Source organism: Pyrgilauda ruficollis, unplaced genomic scaffold, assembly GCF_017590135.1.
Source record: "Pyrgilauda ruficollis isolate IOZ18807 unplaced genomic scaffold, ASM1759013v1 scaffold62, whole genome shotgun sequence".
NCBI lineage: Eukaryota > Metazoa > Chordata > Aves > Passeriformes > Passeridae > Pyrgilauda > Pyrgilauda ruficollis.
In genome coordinates this window covers 3,137,076-3,157,338 of record NW_024527933.1, presented here as the reverse complement: position 1 = coordinate 3,157,338, position 20,263 = coordinate 3,137,076, and the positions used below count along the sequence as shown (strand labels likewise).

The following is a 20,263-nucleotide window of genomic DNA, read 5'->3' as shown; positions in this document are numbered from 1 at the left end:
TAGGATGCATGAGCTGAAAAGATCACATCCCAGTAAGTGACAGTTTCTATTTGTAGGAAAACTTTATTTTTTTTTCCTCTCTGTTATTTACTTGGGAGTACTAGAGGATGAAATTAGAAAAGTTGGTGCTGTTGTTTGCAGTCCCTACAACTTGGAGGAGCTCAGGTTGGGTTGAAGTGATTGGTTGTGCTGTGTGGGAGGGAGGAATTCTCTCCCCTCTGCTCCCTCTGCTCCGTGGGGCAAGGAGAGGGAGGAGGGGATGCTCTGGAAGAATAATATCAAAAAGCAGATGTTAACACCTCGCTAATGATGCTGTGAGCTGATCTTAGAGAGGCTGCTGCTTGATTTGTTTAAAATGAAGCTGCACTTGGAATCTGAGGTGGGATAGTGCTTAAACTGGGCACAGTGGATTTGTTACTGGAGAAACCTGTCCTGGCATGCCCCGAACCTCAGAACCACAGAACTGTGTTTGTGGAGATGGAATCCTGCTCTAATATTTGATTTGAAGCCAGTGGCAGTCAGAGGGGGCTGGCAGAGGGGCTGACCTGCCCAGAGCCCCTGCAGGACCTGGGAGTGGACAGCAGCTCTTCCCAAGCTGCCACTTTTTCTTTAAATCTTCCTAAAAAATAAAATAAAAATAAAAGGAGAAGGAAGGCAAACAGCCAGTACAGTGAAACACGCAGGAAAATTGGTGATGCCTTGAAATTAAAAGCATTTTTTAGGCCATGGCCATTTAAAGCAGCTTAATTAGAATTAAAGAATTTTAAAGAGTTTTTATAATGCACTTGTTAATCTTTTGGCTGAATCATATTGCGTTTTATTCTATCTAATTGATTTTTAGCAATTTAGTAGCGTCATTATCTTTCCCTTAATTACAGATCAAATCAAATAAAAAACGTATTCACAAGTTGAGGTTCTTAACAGCCAAAGAAATATGGAAATGTTTTATTAGCACATGTTTCTAATGGCTGCTGTTTGCAGAAGAGTTGGATGTGTCCATTTAACAGGCATGCTCGTTGGGAGAAACATTCCTGAGGGAGAGAAAGTTGGGTTTTTTAATTTCTCACAGGACAGTCTTTTAGACTTTGCCTTTACTTTGACCCTAGTAGTTGAAAAATCATTTTAAAGCATTGATGGTAATTATGGAGAAAGGGCTCACTTATGTGTCTGTTTAAGCACCATGAAATCACTAATCAAAGAGTTCTTGTTTTGTAGTTAAACATTAAATGTAAGTGAAGTGATAATTGGTTTATTCTTGATTCCAGTATAAATTTATATTTCATTAATTTGTTTCCAATTTATTTAATATTTCCCACTCAGAATTGGTAAAGGCAATATAATGGTCAGGCTTTTTCCATGTAAATTCTTTTGTTTCCCTATCTGAACCAAAGAGGAAGAAAATTCTCAGTATCTTCTTAATTCTAGCAGAGCTTGCTTGATTTACTAATAAGAGCAGTTTCTCAGGTCTTTGTGGAGATTGAATTTATGAATTTATCATACTGCAGGCTGCTATGGACCTAAATCCTGGGGGGAAAAAATGCTGAAAACACTTTATGTCAGAAAGTGTCCTGCATCAAAGTTGCTTGAACAGCCCATCAGGACATTTCCACATATTTTAAGGGCAAAATCTTGCCGAGGCTGAGGTCTTTAATGGTCCCTTGGAGGTGCCCCCGAGTGCCAGGTGGCTGCTGAGGTGCTGTGTGATGGATGCCCTGGTGTGCCACCCCTGCTGCCACGAGGGAGGGGAGTGCCATGGGGAGGAATGCCAGTGGGACACTCTATTTATTATTTATTGTGATTATTTATCAGCCCTGGGCTCCTTCCTGGTGCTGTGGGACCTGCCCTGGCACCGCAGGGCTCCCTGACACCCCGGCCCAGGAGTGCAAATTTCTTCCTGACTGCAAGGAAAGTTGGCTTTAAGGGGTATTTTGGGGACTGATGCTGAAGAGGAAATCGGCTGATGGAGGAAATCAAATCCCATCTCCATGAGCTGCCTGACTCCACGTCACATTCTGTCTCTCTGATGGTTTTTAAATTGAGGGGCAAAAAGCTGTTGTGATAGTGTCACTAAACACTGCAGAACAAATTTCCATATAAAACCCTTCCCGGGTAGGAAATTCCAGTTAATAATAGTTTGGAGGAAAACCTATAGTAAAACTTGAGCATATTAACTATTAAGAGTTTAATTTGAGCTCTGGGGGAAATGATGTATCGAGGTAGGTACAGTAAAACTGATGAGATTGCAGGCAGGTTTTACAGATGATTTTCTCTTTCTTTTAAGAATAATTGAGTCATTTTAATGATAAGCCTTGCTTGGCTTCTTTGAATGGACTGCATGTAATTAGTTGTAGCTTCAACTTTGAAACGTTTTGACAGAAAATGTATCATTTAGCGGGTGCATTTTTTCCAGCATCCGCCTTTAATATTTGTTCATTTTCTGCAAGGCGCAACTTCTCTACTTCAGGTCAAATCCCAGGCACGGCTGCTCTGCCTTTGTTACCTCGATCGTTTCCTGCAGGATGAGGGAGAATAATTGCAGAGAGCATGTTTGGAAGCAGCTGGAGCCCGTTCCAGCTGAGTGCAGCACCTGCGGGCCGGCGGCGGCGCCGGGCGCTGCCCTGCCCTGCTGCAGCTTCAGCTGGCAGCGGTGCCAGGGAATGCAGCGTGTCTGGGGCTGCCTAATTAGAGGGATGATTTGTGAAACGCTGGCTATTTATTTAATTAATCACCGGCACAAAGCTATAAAACCCATATTTTAAAAATCCCTGTTAGTTTGCCATGTGGTTAATAGATTGTGGCACATTAAAAAGTGACACGGTGATGTATTAAAAATGTTCCACCTAAGGTTGGCTGATGTCCTCGAGGAACTTGAGCTGTCTGCTTTGTGCAGCAGAAGCAGAGGATTAGAGGCTGATCTGTTCAAGGATTGAATATTTCTGAAAACATTTATCTTTTTTAGAGCATCTGTTCGTTAAAATAGATCGTGGCGTGTTCCTTAGCACACAAATAATGTTTATGGCGTAGTTTTAATTATAAGTTTTGGTTGCATTTTGTTATTACAAAGAAGAACTCTATTCCTCAGTATTAAATTGTAATGTTTATTACTAAGTAAAATATATATAATTCTTCTAAAGAGGCTGTTCCATCTCCTGACTGGAAGGAATTTGAGGATGGCTTGGGGTAATGAATGCATTTCTGCTGCAGCTGGAGCAACAACACTGGGATCGATGTAAACCTGTGGTTTTATCCCTCACTGGCACTGTGGGAGCTGCTCAGCCCAGGGCTGCAGGGCAGGCTGAGCTGGTGCCACACGGCTGGTGGGACACCCCACCCTCTGTGCTGGCTTGGGCACACAGAGCAGGAGCCTGTGTGGGGCAAGGGGAGGGATGGCAGGGCCATTCGTCCTAAATCTGACACCTACGTGGACATGAACACAGCCTGGGCTGTAACAGGGATGGACCTGGGGCTTCTCTCTCCCTCCATGTAGCATTTGTCAGAAAAAAAACAGTACTAAGAATTCATATTAATAGCACTCCAAGTAAAGCAGATTTTAATTCATAGGGAGTTGTACAAATGAATGTGTGCTACTATAATTGAAACGTGCTGTTACCAGCACTATGTGTCTTATTCTTTGCTCAGGACTTACATAATTTTATTAATTGTGGGAGCGAATGCCAAGCAAGAGCAGGCAGGGATTTGGGTGCTGGATTGTGTGGTTATTGCTGCAAATCCTGGTTTTGGGTGTAAAGACCTGTTCAGGTGGAAGCGTGGAAGGAAAGTGTCCAGCTCGGAGGTGATGTTCTCAGCTGTGTGTTGTGTAATTAACTGGTGCATTAGGAGGGGGCTGGAATAAAACATGAGCATGTTAATGCAGCCTGGAGCTGGGGTTGTAGTGATGATTGCCATGCAGAGGACGAGGTGCTCAGAGCTGCTGCTGCCTCTGCAGCCTGCGGAACATCTGGACCTTTAATTGACAAATCGCGTGTGCTCCGCAGAGCAGGCGTGCTAACTGAAGCCAACAATTTAGAACAAAAAATAATAGTGTGTTATTTACCTTGCAGTTAAATATTCATACTTTGTTATGCTTTGGATAACAGGAAATTACTGGGTTAAATTTTTATGAATAGTGACAGTGTGAATAAGATAAATTAAGTATTTAATGATGTTAATGGAGTTTTACATCGTGATCTGCTAACTCTGCAGCACAAGCTGGGGTGATGCAGAGGAGAATCCTCTCCTCAGAAGGGAAGAACTTTGGGGCATCACTGAGGAGCTGCAGGAGCTGAGGGCAGTGTGCTGGGGCTGCTTTAGGAATAACAGGAGGAACCAAGTGCCCAGAGTAATGAAAATCCCCAGTGTAACCACCTGATGAAACAAACACCATTCCAGTCTTGCCATGGTGGGGAACAGTGTGCTGGGTTGGAGAAGGAAAGAAAAAAGAAAATATGACTCCTTGTATTGCCATAAACATCTGTGCTCTGATCTGTTAGAAATTTCTGTGTGTTGTAAATACTGGGTTATTATATTTCCACTTTTCCCCTTCAAGTGCTTGCTGTGTGTCAGTTAAACACATAAGCAAGTAAGTTATGTTGTGGAGGTGATTGCTGGATCACAGAGTGCAGTCAACACCCTGTCACCCAAACCAGAAACATTTAACTGAGTTTAAAAGTGAGAAGACATTTTGCATTTGGGAATGGAAAAGCATTTGTTTCCATTTTGTGCAGGGTTTAGCGTTGTTTGCTGGGAGGTGAGTCAATGACTTGAATTAATTATAATTACTGAAGAGACATATACTGATTGAGCAAATAAAGTAGTAAGCTCATTCGTGCCAAGGCCATCTAATTAAATGCTAACTTTGGGTAAGCTAGATGTGCATGAAAGATTAATTTTAAGAGGTTTTTATGACTCCCACTAAATAATGATTCAGTAAAATCTTTGCATTATATCATTAGAACATCTAATCTTAAAGTGATATAACATTTAGTCACAGAACTCCATTGTGCAGCAAGAGGCAGTAAATTGTCAGTGTTGAAAATCAATCACTTTGCTCCTGGAAATGTTTATGGACTTTGTTTTAATTTTGTGCTGTGGTGTGTGCTGGAGCAAAGCAGGGGTGAGGAGGACCTGCTGTGCCTGAGTCTCCCTGCAGCTCCTGTTCTGCAGGTGTCCTGTGTCAGGTGAAGTGTCAGTGGCCACACAGGGACCTCCTGGAGGTGCACAGATCTGGTGTTGGAGAGAGGGGTGCATTCCCTCATGGACTTCGATTAAAATTTGATTTTAAGCCTTAGAAAATCCTCAGAAGGACTGATAAATTTTAATTTTTTTTTTTTTTAATTTTACATACTGTAGGAGAGGACCAGGGAGCCTTAAAAGAATCCATCAATAAAAATACTAGGAAAATTTTCCATGATTTATTGTACATTTTCAGTGTATGCAGTTACTCCTCACTTTCTTAAAGGATTGGTGGGATATAACATTTCTAACAATAAAAGCTTAATGGAATCAGATTTGTGATTTCCTAGAAAATTAACGAGATATTTTGTCAATTTTATTCCAGACTTCATTTGTCAGAATCTACAGTGTCCAGTGACAAGCTAAAAGAATTTTTTGACAAATTAACTGTGCCACAGGTGACAGATCAGGAAAATGTTAATTTAACAGCCCCTTTATGCTTCCCAGATTTATTGGAGGCTATTAAGGAAACTCCAAATGGTAAGGCCCCTGGCCCTGAATGGATTTTCCATTGAATTTTATACAGGATCTATTAATAAAGTTTGATGCTGCCTCTTTGAATATCGGTAATTGTCCTTTATCTTCTGGGTTTCCTCAGCATTTCCACTTGGAATGCGGTTGTTAGTTGGCAGGCAGCAGTACTTGTGTTCCAGGGAGGGCTGTGGCTCTGGGTGCTCCCTGCGGGGTGGCTGTGCCCGCTGTCACTGTGCCACCACCTCGGCAGGTCCCTGCCTGAGCTCTCAGGGACTCCTGCTCCATTAACCCTCTGCAGGCTGTGGCTTCCCTCAGACAGGCACCTGATGGTTGGATTCACAACGTGGTTCTGAGCAAACAGCACCAGTTTGCCACGAACACAGAGGGGCTTTCCTCCAGACCCCCCTGGCGTGGGACTGAGCGGTCTGAGCCCTGACCCACGGGTTTGTACAAACATTCCCTACCCGCTGTGACAATGGGTGTTCTCTTTACTGCTAGAAAATCTAATTGGCTTCAGGTTTCAGCCTCGCTAGTACCTCATGGCCATCAGCTTTACAGACCTTTAATTAAGACAACTATTTCTCTGACTTTTTAAAAGATCTTGAGTATAGCATCAGTGCTTTGAGCCTTTCCCAGTCCTGCTGTTGCTGGGATTGCTCCCCTTGCTCACAGAGCAGTTGGAATCCCTACAGGTGTGTGAGTTTTACCTGGTTGAAGTCATTTTGGTGTTCACATTGTGTGTTTGTGAGCAGGAGAACAGGATGGCTGTGGTGGAGATAGTAAAGACAGTAAAAATAGGCTGGAGGAGGCAGAGGAGATCTAGAGATGGGGAGGACTAAGGCAGGTTTAGTTAAAAACCAGCAAACACCAAGTAACTCAGGGTGTGGGGCAAGGCAGAGCCATGCAGTGAGAGGAGCCCCGGAGTGTGGCTGCCAGGTTTGGGACAGCTGGAGCCCAGGGTCCCTGGACAGGAGGATTTTGTAAATTCCTGGGTTTGGTTGTGAGTTCACAGCCTTGTTGCAGTGGCTGATGGATAATCTGGTCTCTGGCTGTCAGTCCCTGCTCCTGGCTCGTTTGGCCCTTCCTGGCTGGGTGTATCAATTGCAACCTTGGCATCAACTCCCACATCTGGCCGTCCATTTGTCTTGGATCTTCCGTTATCAGGACCCAGCATTACTTACAATTCTGCCCTCCTTGGATTTATGTACGTAACTGAGGTGGCGTGCCAAGGAGCCACATGAATTTCCTGGTGCCTGCTGTTTGCTCCTTCCCTTGGCAGAGCAGCCTCAGCCCGGGGCTGTCTGGGCAGGACCAGCATCACCAACCCTGAGCCCCCCGTGCCCTGGGGTCTGCGTGGCACACACTGCTGAGCTGTTCCCTGCTACCAGCTCCTCTCCCTTTCCAAATAAATCCTGCGAGTAGAAAAGGAAGAGAGATGGAGAGAGAGACCCAGCTTGTGGTTTTTAGCAGCTGTAGCTCTGTTGTGTTCGTGACCTGCTGAGGTTAAGGGTGGTGTCCCAGAGGGTCCCTGGCACATGAGCTCAGCCAAGGGCTGCTCAGGTTTATCCAAGCAAAATGAAGGAATGCCCCATGTTGTGTTGCAAACCTAGCCCGTCCTTTAAATGAGAAAAAACGGTTTCTTCTTACCCTAAAAACGTGGGAAGAGGAGGTATCTGTTCTATAAAAATGCTTTCTTAAAAAATAAATGTATTATGTTGGGATGGATTTTAATAATACTTTTAGCTATGCCAGTATGAATAACTTTAATCTTTAAATTCCTATTACGTCTCTAATTTATAATCACACTGAAGGATCAAATGGTTTTTAACAATATATTGAAATTAGCACATGGCATTTAACTCCCTGTTTTATGCTCTCATTATAGATTTATAGCATTGAATCCTTTTATTCTGTTACTTAGAATTCCAAGTGATTAATTCAAGAAGCCCTTTCTCTTCTCAAGGCCCCCGTAGCACGGGGGGAGATGGAGATGCAGAGTTACTTGGAGTGCTTTGCAAGAGGGGGTCAGCATGTGCAATCTTTTGTTTGTTCAGAAGATTTCTGGGTGAAAGCTGCAGTCCTACCTGCAGTGGATTGAACATCCTTTTCCTGTCATGCAAACTGCCTAGATCTTGTTGCTGTGTGCTTTATGCTTTATTTAATTGTCAGTCTCCAGGGCACCAATTGGGTTCTTTTCATGCAGTGAGTTCCAGTAAAGCCCAGTATCAGTTGATTCTTCTTGGTGTCCTCAAACAGAACACGTCAGTGGCTCAGCTCTGTGTGTGCCTTTGCTCTGCAAGCCTTGGTGAGAGGGTGTCTGCTCCCTGGGGCCTCCTCAGGTGGTGGGGAGGAGCTGCAGAAGAGAGCAGAAATGCAGAAAAAGGGGAGTGCAGACTTCAGAAGTCTTAGGCTGCTTTGCTGGGTCCCTCTTCCTCCCCATCCCACACATAATTCCGGGGTTTTTTTTGGATTCTGCAGGAACATGGGATCCTGCAGCAAAGTTCAGGCTCCTTATGGAAATCTGTGAAATCATGTCCAGATATTTCCTGTCCTTTTTACAGATAAACAGCAGGGAAATAATTGGAATTTAAACGTTTAATCTCCTTGCAATTTTAAGCCATAGCAGCCTATTTTAGTTTTCCTGCTGAGCCGAATTCCGTCCACCCCAATTCTGTACAAACCCTGTCACACTTTTTTGCACACCCTGATGAAATGTGCTTCCTCAACAGGGCCACGTTGGTACAACGGCAACCAAAAAAATCGATGTCTACCTCCCCCTGCACACGAGCCAAGACAAGCTGCAGCCCATGACCGTGGTGACCATCGCCAACGCCAAGGTGCACGACCTGATCGGGCTCATCTGCTGGCAATATACAAGTGAGGGACGGGAACCCAAGCTGAAGTAATGCTCTTTCTTTACTACCTCCTGACCTCTCAATTTCTCCTCTGCAGCCTTTTTGCATACTGAAACGGATTTCTGTGCCGGAGTTTGGAAATGGGAATCCTAGCACCTTGACATTTGTCAGTGTTTCCCTCTGAGCAGCACGTGTGCACCTCCAGCCATTTCTCTTTCAATTAACTGCTGTGTGCTGGGAAATGATCAACAGGAAGGCTTGGACCTGTAAATGAATCACCATTTCAAAACTATGTAAAAACAATGCAAACTTTCTCTCTTTTGGTGTCACATAGGCATTTGTTATTTCATGTCCCATCTATTTTTTGCTAGCATCCCTAAGGGCTGAGATCACAAGATGTCAGATAAAGTCCAGAACTCCTCTATGTCCCTTTGCTCTGCTGGATCACTGCTGGTGGTTAGTAAGAGCTGCTCCTTTTTCCTGGCAGATGACAGGAGATGCATAGAAAGGTTCTTCAGAACAGCTCACCTGAGCAGCTTTCATTTTAGAACAGCTGTGTAAAATACTTCTGGTTTTGCTGAGCCATAGAACATAAAATAAGGACTTAAAGTAGTTTATTACAGAGTTGTCAGCAGCAGTTACTGGCAGGGATGTCCCTGGTGCAAAGGAGGTTGATAGTGCTGTTTGGGTTTTTTTCCATATGAGCCAAATTTCACTTTTTTATTGTTCCTGGAATATTGAATGAATAGGATGGGGGTTTTTTTCATCCTGAATTTTGCAGCTCACTCTTTCAGCATTTTTCAGGAGCCCTGGAGGGCTCAGCAGTCTTAGCTGCTGCTGTAGCACAGCTGTGGTGGCAGTGGGAGTGAGGCACTTGGGCTCTGTTTGGGTTTGCTGATTTCTGTTCCATGGACAGGGCAGCAGGAAAGCAGCTCCCCTTGAAAACACTTCCATGGATGTTCTTTCTTTGGATATAGGTTTTCCCTTAGCTCTTCTCAACAGACATGTGAAATGTCTGGGGTTTAACACTTGGATTTGATTTGTCCTTTTTTATGTTCTGGAGAAGAAATATAAAATTATTCACAGATGGTGCCATTTCATTTGCTGTTATTAATTTCTGTTCATTATATCACAAGTTCAGGGAAGTGTCCTTTGTGTATGATTAGGCTGTTTTTTGATGAGTAAGACACCACTGATGCCAGTCTTTGGGCACACACATATTTTTCAGGAGCACAGCAGAGCTCAAAGGGAGCAGCACCCATGAGTGGAGTGTTCCATGAACCATCACTGCCCACAGCAAAAGGCAACAGTGGGAAGAAATGAATTTCACTGCCTGCCTTGAAGGATAAGATGTTATGATGTGTCAAAAAGTGCTCATGAGCAAGGAGGCTGTCCAATGTAATCAAATCTGAGGCAGAAAGAATAAAATAAATAATGGAGGCGTGAGCTCCCAAGAGCTCTTGTCAGACACAGCAGCAGCTGAGAATCTGGGGACAAAGGCTCAGGCTGAGGGCCAGAGCCTCGAGTTCCCAAGAAGTTTGTTTGCTTGTAGGTCCTTAATTGTTTCTCATCATCTTTTTTTTAGCATTGCTGACTGCCAGTCCTGAAGCAGGGATTGCTTTAACTGTCCCCTGATTCTCACATTTCCAAGTAAGGAAGGAGCTGTGTAGGGTGCCCATTCTACTCTGGCCATTTGTTCCTCAGTCAGGCAGGTGAGAGTGTGGAAAGACAAAATGGGGATCATTGTGGCACTGCACTAAAATACATCTATGGAATGCCTCAGATGGGTATGCAAGGCATGCAGAGTGACAACTATACCTGCTAGTGACACTGTGAGAATAATGAGGAGGTTTTAGACTTTATAATTAGGAGAAACAACCTCTTCTGTCTTTAGGAAAAGAATATATTACTGCCTAATTCCTTTTCCTAAAAGATAGGTGTAAGAGTCTGAAGTGAATGAGTACCAGTTGACAGCTTTGAGAACATTCTGTATTCAATTAGGCTGCCTTTTTTATTATAATTGCATTGTATTTGTCTCTATTCAGTCTCTTGGTTCCAGGAACCACTGGCAGGGTTAGCAGCCCTGTCCCTGGCCTCCCACACATGGACCTGGGTTGTAACCCAGCACACCATTTCCCTGCCAACCCCCAACAGATGTGCTGGAATGATTCCACCTGCAAAAAGTAAACAAAATCCCTTTCTAGAAAGAAATTAATGGTGAGATGCACGATTCAAATACATTTGCTATTTTTAGAAGTGAGGAGTGAATCTCTCTGTTTTTGTGCTGAGCTTGTGAGTTCCCAACCTCAACCTCAGTCAGCCTGGTGGAGGTTCAAAGTGCAGAACAGTTTTACTCACTGGACTTTTTTTATTTTTAACACATGGTGACTAAGTCTGTGTTAGTGCTCAGGGAGCCAGCCCGTGGCTGAAACATCTGTAGCCCCTGAGCTGTGTGGGATGAGAGCAGTGCTGTGGTTTTCCCAGGTTTGCTGGGAGGGGAGCTGGTGGCACGGGGACCTGCTGGGTGTGCTCTGCTGCCCGTGGCTCTGTGCTCCTCCAGCTGTGCTGGGAGCTCTGCAAATGCCTCAGCACCCAGATGAAAATGTTTTCTCTGCTCGCCCAGAGGCTGTGCCAGAGCAGGCTGGAGAGCAGCAGGGCAGGAAGGAGCACGGCTGTGGCTGCTGACGGTGACACTGCAGTGTCACAGGCTGCCAGGGACATTCGTGGCACACACGAGCACGCAGGGTCTGTGATCCCCAGCAGGGAAGAGTGGTGGAGCTGCTGGAGCCTCTCCAGGGGTGCCCTGAGGGATGGAGCATCCCTGCCCTGGGGACAGGCTGGGAGGGCTGGCACTGGAGCCCCTGCAGGGCACAAAGGGACTGGGGACAAGGATGGAGGGACAGGACACAGGGAATGGCTCCCGCTGCCAGAGGGCAGGGCTGGATGGGAGATTGGGAATTGGGAATTCCTGGCTGTGAGGCTGGTGAGGCCCTGGCACAGGGTGCCCAGAGCAGCTGTGGCTGCCCCATCCCTGGAAGGGTTCAAGGCCAGAAAGTTTCTTTATTAGTATTTGCAGAATTTTCAAAATTCAGAGTGGTGAGTGTTGCTGAATTACCTTTGGTGAGCAAATTTGCAGCTCACATTAACAGCAATGCATCATTATTCCCTGTTTTCTATAATAAATGTCTCAGTCATGACAAGATGCCTATAGATCACCTGGACTAAGCACTCTCAATAAAGCACAGTTGCAACCAAAGGTTTGTGAATTAATTGAGAAAATTGCAAATCAGGTAGTCAGTGAAATAATTCATTGTCACATCCAATCAATAAACTTTGTAAATCAACTCATTTAATTCAAAAAATGATCTATATAGATCAAGCGACCAATTAAACAATTAGCATACACTTTACAATTAATTAATTTAAGCATCAATCATGCAATTAAAACTCCAAATTTAAACTGCAGAGTTTAGAAACATGCTGCCACATGCACCTCCAGCTTTACTGCATGGCTGGGGAAAGGCCTGAGTGCTGGCAGGTTTACAGCCAGAAAGAATACTTATTCAGGTCAATAATTTAAACTGAAGTAACACTTGAAATATATTTCAATGTTAGGAAATTATGATTAATACCTGTTTAGTAGCTATAAAGAGTAGTTTCCCTCTGGGCTTTCATCTGTGGAGAGAAAGAGGCTCAGCTCTTTATTTCTTTCACATTGTATCTGTTTCAGCTTTCTGTGTTAGTTCTACTTGTTGGTGTTTATTAATTTGTGACTGTTTTTAGACTGAATTTAGGTATTTAGTAAAGGTAAGTTTTCTGCTAATCACTGCTGTGTGTTGGACAGATGTTTTACTTTTCCCATAGTTCATTACCCTGCTTACCTGCCTGAGAGCACTCTGCTTTTCCAGCCTACAGACACAAAACTTTCACACTTGTTTGACCTGTGAAAAATCACAGACACCGCCTGTTTGCCTTTAGCTCTGAAGTGTCATCATCATATAAATAAATAAATTTTCACAAATGGAGAAATATTCCTTCCTGCTTCACGAAATCATGAAACTTTTCTAGATTTTAGTGCCTTTTAATCATTGTCATTTAGTGCCTTTTAATCAGGTTGTGGAGCAGTTGAGGACGAAGTCTGCTTCGCTCTGAGCTTTGGGCTTTTCCCATCAGCACAGGGTTATGGCAGCAGCACACGCTGTCCCTTTGGTGCCACGCAGGTGTCCCAGTGTCATTTCAGGCAGTGTCGCTGCAGGGCTGCTGTGCTGCAGGGCTGCAGTGCTGCAGGGCTGTCTGCAGTGCTGCAGGGCTGCCTGCTGTGCTGCAGGTCTGCAGTGCTGCAGGGCTGCTGTGCTGCGGCCGTGGCCGTGCTGACGCCGCGCTCTCTGTTCCAGCGACAACGTCGGCGCCTACTGCCTGCACATCGCCGAGGACGACGGCGAGGTGGACACCGACTTCCCCCCGCTGGACTCCAACGAGCCCATCCACAAGTTTGGCTTCAGCACGCTGGCGCTGGTGGAGAAGTACTCGTCCCCAGGGCTGGCGGCCAAGCAGTCGCTCTTCGTGCGCATGTGAGTACCGGGCACGGCTCTGAGCCTTCCTCCTCCTCCTCCTCCTCCTCCTCCTCCTCTTTCTCCTCCTCTGCCTCCCTGGTCTGGGCATGGCTCTTAGCCTGCCTCCTCCTCCTCCTCCTCTTCCTCTGCCTCCCTCCACCTAACTTCACCACAATCCCGGGTCCTCACCTGTTGGTGATGCTCTGCAGCGAGCCAAGTGGTTTTATAGACAAGTAGCTGCAGTGTGGCTCAGTACCACTGCCGTGGCTGGGCAGGGAAATGAGCAGTGACCGAGCACACCAGCTGCTGCAGGACTGGACATCCCCCTGCCAAGCCCAGCAGAGTTTGGTGAGGCACATCCCATCCACCCCTGAGACCTGAGCTCTCTGACTTGTAGATCAAGAAGAATTTGCTATGTCCTTATGAGTGAAATAGGGATATATACTGTGCTTGATCACTTTTATTTTTCTTTACTTGTGAATGAAAAATCTCTTAAACCATCAGAAGGCCTTAATTACTAGAACAAAATGCCAGGAGCATAAGCCACTTCTTACTTGGGAAAAATATTTCATGTTTGGAGCTCTTGAAATGAAAATGCTAATAGGGTTTTCCTGGTTATTGGACATTACTTACATTTCTTAACACTACAGCTGCTTCTAGTTCTGAATAATCAGACATTTTTTTTAAAAATCTGGCTTATTTAATTAGTTTTTATATTCTTTATTGTGTACTGTGTTTCTTAGCGACGTTCCAAAGCATCCTACAGAAAGCCATTGTCAGAAATCCCACGTGTATTCCCAAAGGCCACATTCACTTTGTTCCACTGCATTAGGGCACTGGGAAATAAAATATTCCAGCCCCAGTGTTCACAACTAAGGTATTCAGGGCTGAGATGCTGGGCTGTGCTGCACTGAGGCCGTGCTGAGGAAGGGGAGGTCATTGTCAGCAGACAACTCGGAATTGTTGCTGGTTTCTCTTCTGGAAAAAGTGTCCTTCCCCAGCTGTCCTGGGTGCCTGAGCTGGGCTCGGTGTTCCTGCAGTGCCCAGCTGTGGGGCAGGGGCTGGCTCACAGGGGGTGGCACTGCCCTTCCCGTGGGAGCCCAGAGACCTCAGCAGGGCTCTGCCTGCAGCTGGGAGCAGGGCCTGCAGGAAAAATGCAAAATCTTTTGGTTTAGCATCATTTGTGCTGATGTGAGGAGCTTCCTCCTAGCTTGGAAGGTGCTGCTGAGGAGAAATAGGGCAGCTGCATCATAAGCAGTGTTCTTCTGAAAGGGTCAGTTTGGTGGTGCCAGCGTCCACATTTTAATTTTAAATGGCTTGTGATTGCTGTGTAAATAGCTAGGTTTAAATTAGAATTTTTAATGTGTCCCCTAGAATAAAGAATTACTTGATCATCACTTGATCACAAGGTTGTTACCTCTGTGAGTTTACATGTGTGTGCTGTCTTATTTTTGTGGGGAATTGCTGTAAATTCTATGTCTTCTTCCTCCCCTGTCACCCTGCCGGTGCATGTAATTGTGGTTTTATATTTTGCATCTCCTTTTTTTTTTTTTTTTCCTTCCTCGTGCTGAAGTACTTCAGCCGCTGCCATGTCAGCCTTGTGACTTGTAATGTTTATTAATACTGAATCACTGTTGAAAAATGTAGATGCCTGTGAGGAGCTCCGTGCTGGAGCCGCGCTCCTCCTCGCGCTCCCCGCGCCGAGCTCTGTGCACTATTGAGTTTAACTGGCTGCATTTTGACACCACTGTAGCAGTCCTCAGACTTCTATCCAGTTTTCTGGGGCCCCGCCAAGGACCCCCTTCAGCAGGACGTGTCTGAGCAGAAGCAGTTTGCAGAACTTCATACACTTCAGCTCCTGCCAAGGCAAACTCCGAGCCACTCGAGTTGGTTACAAATGCCCAGAGGTGGTGGCTGGAAGGAGCCCACGGTGCAGTTTATATTCCGATCTGGATGTGAATGTCTTTGTGGCTGTACAGAGTAGTAAATAATTGAGTTTGATTAGGGAGAGGGACCTCATTATCCCCCCACCTGTGCCCAGCTGGTAGGGGAGGGTCGAAATGAAGCCATTAGCTGTCGCTCTTACTGGCATCTCAAAGAGCTCAAATACATCTGTGTCTTATTTTCTTTTCTGGCACAATCAGTCGAGCAAGCTAAGCAGGCATGACCGAATTTGGCAAGTTCCAAGGACTCTGGCAAAGTTACACAAGGAGAAGACGGAGGGCAGTCGTGCTGGCTGCTCAGGGCCCATTAGTCGAGCGAGTTATGTTGTTGGAAGGTGGCTGCTGTGGAAAGCAGAGCTTTGGCCAACACCAGGCACGGCCCCGCTCTCCTGGCCGGGGGGTTTGTCAGGAAGAGGCAAACAAAGCACCACATCCATGGAAATACAGACTTCTTCAGGTGGTGAGGTCATCCCTGAAAGGCTCAAAATAAATCTGTACCGTCATTAGGGCTTTTTCCCTTGGAAATGTTATTGCTGGAACTTGACACACTCGATCTAATGGTGTTTCGAGGAGCTGTAGCTCAGCTGCCAGTTGGCACACAGAGGAAATTTGGCATCCAGTTCCTCTGCTCTGTAGCACTTTTTTCTGTTTTGATGTAGTACTTAAATTGCTTTGACTATTATATACAAATTTTCAAAGCAGCACCTCTGCCATACCCAATAGTTTAAGGTTTGAAACCCTTTTAAAATACCAGACTTGCATTGTGCATTTGTAATTTCAGTTCACAGCCCTGAAATGTGTTTTTTCTTGGACTCCAGCAGCAGTGTCCAAAAGGCCTGTTCCTGGTTTGTACATGGGGGTGGATAATCTGCAGAGTACATTTTAGAATATTCACATAAAATTTAAGACAGTTCATGTGGGTGCAAAATTAAGAATGTGGCTCTCAGAATAGTGGAGAGAGAGGGGTAGGAGGGCATCAGAAAACTTGATAGAGGTCTGAGGACTGCTACAGTGGTGTCAAAATGCAGCCAGTTAAACTCAATAGTGCACAGAGCTAGGCAAGGCCAATCTGAGATGCACAAAAGCAGGTCATTTAGGCTCAGAATAAAAATTGTGGCTGGCATTAGTTAGTCCAGTTCCTATGTGCACTTTATCTCAAAAATTACCCAGCTTAAGGTAAGTCCATTGCATCAGCTAGGATTTTGAGTCTTAAGTCTGACTGTGCTGATCAAGTGGAAATTGCTATTAGTCACTCCCAGGCACTTCCAGCCATGCCAGCTGGTTATGCAGTGAGCTTTAAGTGCCATAAATTCCACTACTGGAAAGTAAATTCCACTTCTGTGTTTAAAAAAAAATAAAGAAAAAAAAATCAAACATTTTAAAAATTGCTCTAGATTGGAAAACAGCTTTTCAAAAAGTTCTCTTCTCATTCAGAGCAGAAATCCTTTGTCCTTCCAGTGCAGGTTGTTTTATTTTGTGGCAAAAGTGGGGACCCTGCCTGTTCCCGTGGCACCTCAGCACCACGAGGAGAGCTTCTGCCTCTGCTGCTGTTTCCCTTTCCCTCTCCTGAACCTTGCCACCCTGGCTCCAGCACGGAGGCTGTAAAAGAAGATGGAAAGCCAAGTTACTGCAGAATGATCACTATCATTAACATTCACGGGTGGTTCACTTATCATTCCTGACTGCACAGACATGGCAGCCGTTATGAAACGTCCACAGGTGTAGCACGATGATACATATTACATTGTGCCACAATGGATTTATGTATTCTGTAACAAAAGAAAAGTGTAATGAAAAAATACAGAAGGTAATCCTTTATTCCTCCACTGCACAATTTATCAGTAATGCCTGTGGATGATAAGTGCCAGGGATTTCCTTTGCTTGATTTAACCTTGTCACCCAGGTATGTTTTTGCAAAATGACAGAAAATACAAGCTAAGGAATTTCTTTGGCTTCCAATTTGCCAGCAGCAGTTTTAATTGATTGACCAGCATCTGCTTGTCTGTCCTATTTTCATAGTGTTGACCTGAAATGAAGGTATCACCCCTTAGCAGAGTGAGGTAGAGCACATCGTTTGTGATTGCAATTAGGGCTGTGCTGGGGCTGGGCTGAGTGAGGACAGTCCATGCCCGTGGCCAGGGCAGAGCACGCTGGGGGGTGCTGGGCTGGGGTCGGGTGTTCCCCCAGCCCAGCCTGCTGTGCTGGGGCCCCACGAGGCAGGGCTGTGCTGGGCTGCTCCAGAGGCTGCGGTGCCAGCGCGGCTCCAGGACACCCTGGCAGCGTGTGCAGTGCCAGGACGAGCAGCAGTGGCCTTAAACTAAACCACAGCAAGTTCCACCTCAGCGTGAGGAAGAACTTCCTTCCGTGGAGGGTGGCAGAGCCCTGGAACAGCTGCCCAGGGAGGAGCTGGGGTCTCCCTCTCTGGAGACATCCCAGACCCACCTGGCCATGTGTCTGTGTCCCCTGCTCTGGGTGATCCTGCCTGGGCAGGAGATTGGACAGGGTGATCTCCAGAGATCACCTTCCCACCCCAGCTAATCTGTGATTCTACAGGGCTTCTCCTCTGGGCGCAGAAACGTGCCCTGACTCTGGCCTGGCCCCAGGATGACGGCAGGAGCTCTTGGTCTGGGCTGAAGTCCACCCCCGGCTCAGATGTGTGAGGCTGCTGAGTGCTGAAATGTTGCTCTGACGTTGTGGTGCCTTGTGAGAGGGGAGCCAGGGCAGGGAGGGGAGCAGCTGGACCAGGGTGGGGGTCCAGCCCCCCTGGCTGTGCTCCAGAGCAAAGAGCCAAGAGTTTACAAAAGCGGGGCGCGCTCTGCGTCCCACCGCTGCTGCCAAGCCCTCACTCACGGCTCGCACACTAAATATAGCGAAACACAGAGGCTTTCTTATTTTGCTTTGATCAGTAAAATAAACTTTCAAAGATTGTTCTGGGATGAGATCCAGCTTCTGAGGCAAAGAATGGCCGTGGCTCGGGCAGGGGTTAGTAATGGAGTGTCAGGGAAATCAGTCTGACAGTTCTCAGGCCAGCTGCTCAATGGAAAGAATCGGCTGCGCCGGGACAGCCCGGAACACGGCGGATCACAGCAGCCTGTGCTCTTTAGCAGCTGAAGTGTCAGGGACCGAGACAAAAATCTCCATTTTTGGGGTGTTGGGGCCATCTGCCAATGGCCACTCTGCCCAGTGGGAAGGGGGCTGCAGGCCCTGCTCTGTTTGAGGTGAACAATGTTGAAAAGCATTTTGTACAAAGGGGACAATTGTGACTCCGGTTGTTTTGGCCATAGTGGGTTATGGAAGATTTCTGTTGCCTTTGAAATTTCTTTTTTCCCTAGAGTATTTTAATTTATTTCCCTGTACTTTGGTTGGAGTTTTCTGGAGAATTCCAGTAGGTATTGCAGAGCACCATATGAATTACCTGGAGACACCAGGTGTTGTGATGGTCTGGTCCAGCATGGAGGGCTTTTCCTGCAGCACGTCAATGAGAAACCTTGTGTTGTTCAAATAAAAGCACAAAGGTAGTTCCCTTTTTGTGGTTGTAACTGTAGAATAGGTCTTTCACTTTAAAGAATCCACGGAACCTTGCTCAGCAGGTCAGCTGGGACTGAAGCTGTGAGGCTTTTGGGAAGCAAGGGGTTGGCCAGGTAAAGGGCAGGTGTGTGGTGCTCGTGCAGGTCATGGGGCTCCACAGCAGCTTCAAGGGAAATTTGCTCCTCAGTGAAGTGCTGGGGAAGATCTCTGCTCGTTGCAGGCATTGGCCTCTGAGCCCTGGGGCTGTTCCCAGGACAGCAGTGTCACCTGCAGACAGTGTCACCCTCCCTCAGCTCTGCTCCTGCTGCACTGAGCACGCGGCAGAAACAGAGGGAAAAGTAGATGCATGAAAAGGTTGGGATTATTTGGTTTGAAGACGAGTAAGATAGAGTTATAAATAATAAATGGTCTGGAGAACATAAATTTGGCCTTTTAGGCAGTTTCATTTTGCCAGGAACAAAGGGAATTGAAAATGAAATTCAGATGAGAGCAACGCACAACCGAGGAGAGGGAAACGGCGTCTCACACCAGCGAGGGGGCACATCCCCTGAGCCCGGGCTTGGCTGCTGCTCCCACGAGCACGAGTGGCCCCAGGACAGCGAGTGGGACCAGCATGTGGCCAGGCAGGGGCTCCTGGCCCCTGTGCCACGCTGCAGTCCGTGCCCTGAGCACTGAGTGGCCAGGGCTCTGTCCTGGCTGGGTCACCGTGGGCTGGGGATGCCGTGTCTGACGTGACCTGAGCTCCAACCTCTGCTCCCAGCATTCGTGTTCCAAAGTGACATGTAATATGGGTTTGTTCTGCAGGATGTACTTGTGTTGCTTGGATTGCTTTCGCCTGCCAGTTGCTTTTAAAAATATTCCAGCTGTGCTGTTCATATAGAGCTGTACTCCCTGATTAAAATTCCTGGTTGCCAGATACAAGGCTCCTCCTCCTGCCCAAATAGCTTTGCAAACCAGTTTTTTCCATGCAGAGCAATCTCTCCGGTGGGAGCCTTCAGCTCTCGGATTTCCCTGGAACTGTCTGCAGTGACATCTACTGACATGAGCTGAGACTGACTGCGAGGGCTAAGGGGCAAAATTTACTGATCTGCTCATTCAGAGTCTCTTCTATTATACTGTCTCTGCTTCCCCAGGGGTGCCCCTCTCAGCAGAATCCCCCACAGCTGTCTCCGTGCTCTTTGCAGTCCTTCCCCCTGTGTGGCCTCTCCCGTGGGTGATGGCCAGGACAAGGACCCACTGCCTTGGATCTTTCTGGGAGATTTTGTGCCATTGTGTTCACAAAAACGTGTCCCTGTTAGGCTGGAAATAATGCACTGAGGCAATACCTCGATAGTGCTGCACAGCTGCTGTCACTGAGGGGTGTGCTGCCACTTGTCCCTTTTTTTGTTTGTTACGTGTGGGACACGGGTGAAAATGCCACTGCAAACTGCTTTTCTGTTGTGTGCTGTAAAGCACAGACACGAGCTGAGGAGATGAGGAGCCCCCCACCTACACTGGCTCATTTTTCTCTTCTAACGCTGAACGCCAAGTGACCAAAAATAACAATAAATTAGGAAAATCCTTACACCCCTTGTCTTGAATCTCAACCCGTTTTGGCCGGTTTTGTCTCTGCCTTGCTAAGGCAGTTTGCTTGGTTTCTCCTTTTAACTTCCCTTCCCAGCCCAACTTCGTTAACCGT

General features: G+C 46.3%; 1 protein-coding gene across 3 annotated transcripts in view; it reads left to right on the top strand.

Moving 5' to 3' along the window:
• The window catches only part of MAPKAP1 (MAPK associated protein 1), a 78,162-nt gene that overhangs the window by 21,918 nt on the left and 35,981 nt on the right, over positions 1–20,263 (top strand). For 2 of the 3 annotated variants that reach the window (XM_041483933.1, XM_041483932.1), the window contains exons 5-6: positions 8,436–8,608; positions 12,956–13,132. In XM_041483933.1, the coding sequence (XP_041339867.1) occupies positions 8,436–8,608; positions 12,956–13,132 (350 nt within the window). The remainder of the gene's footprint in view (positions 1–8,435; positions 8,609–12,955; positions 13,133–20,263) is intronic. The other variant, XM_041483934.1, reaches the window with a different exon arrangement.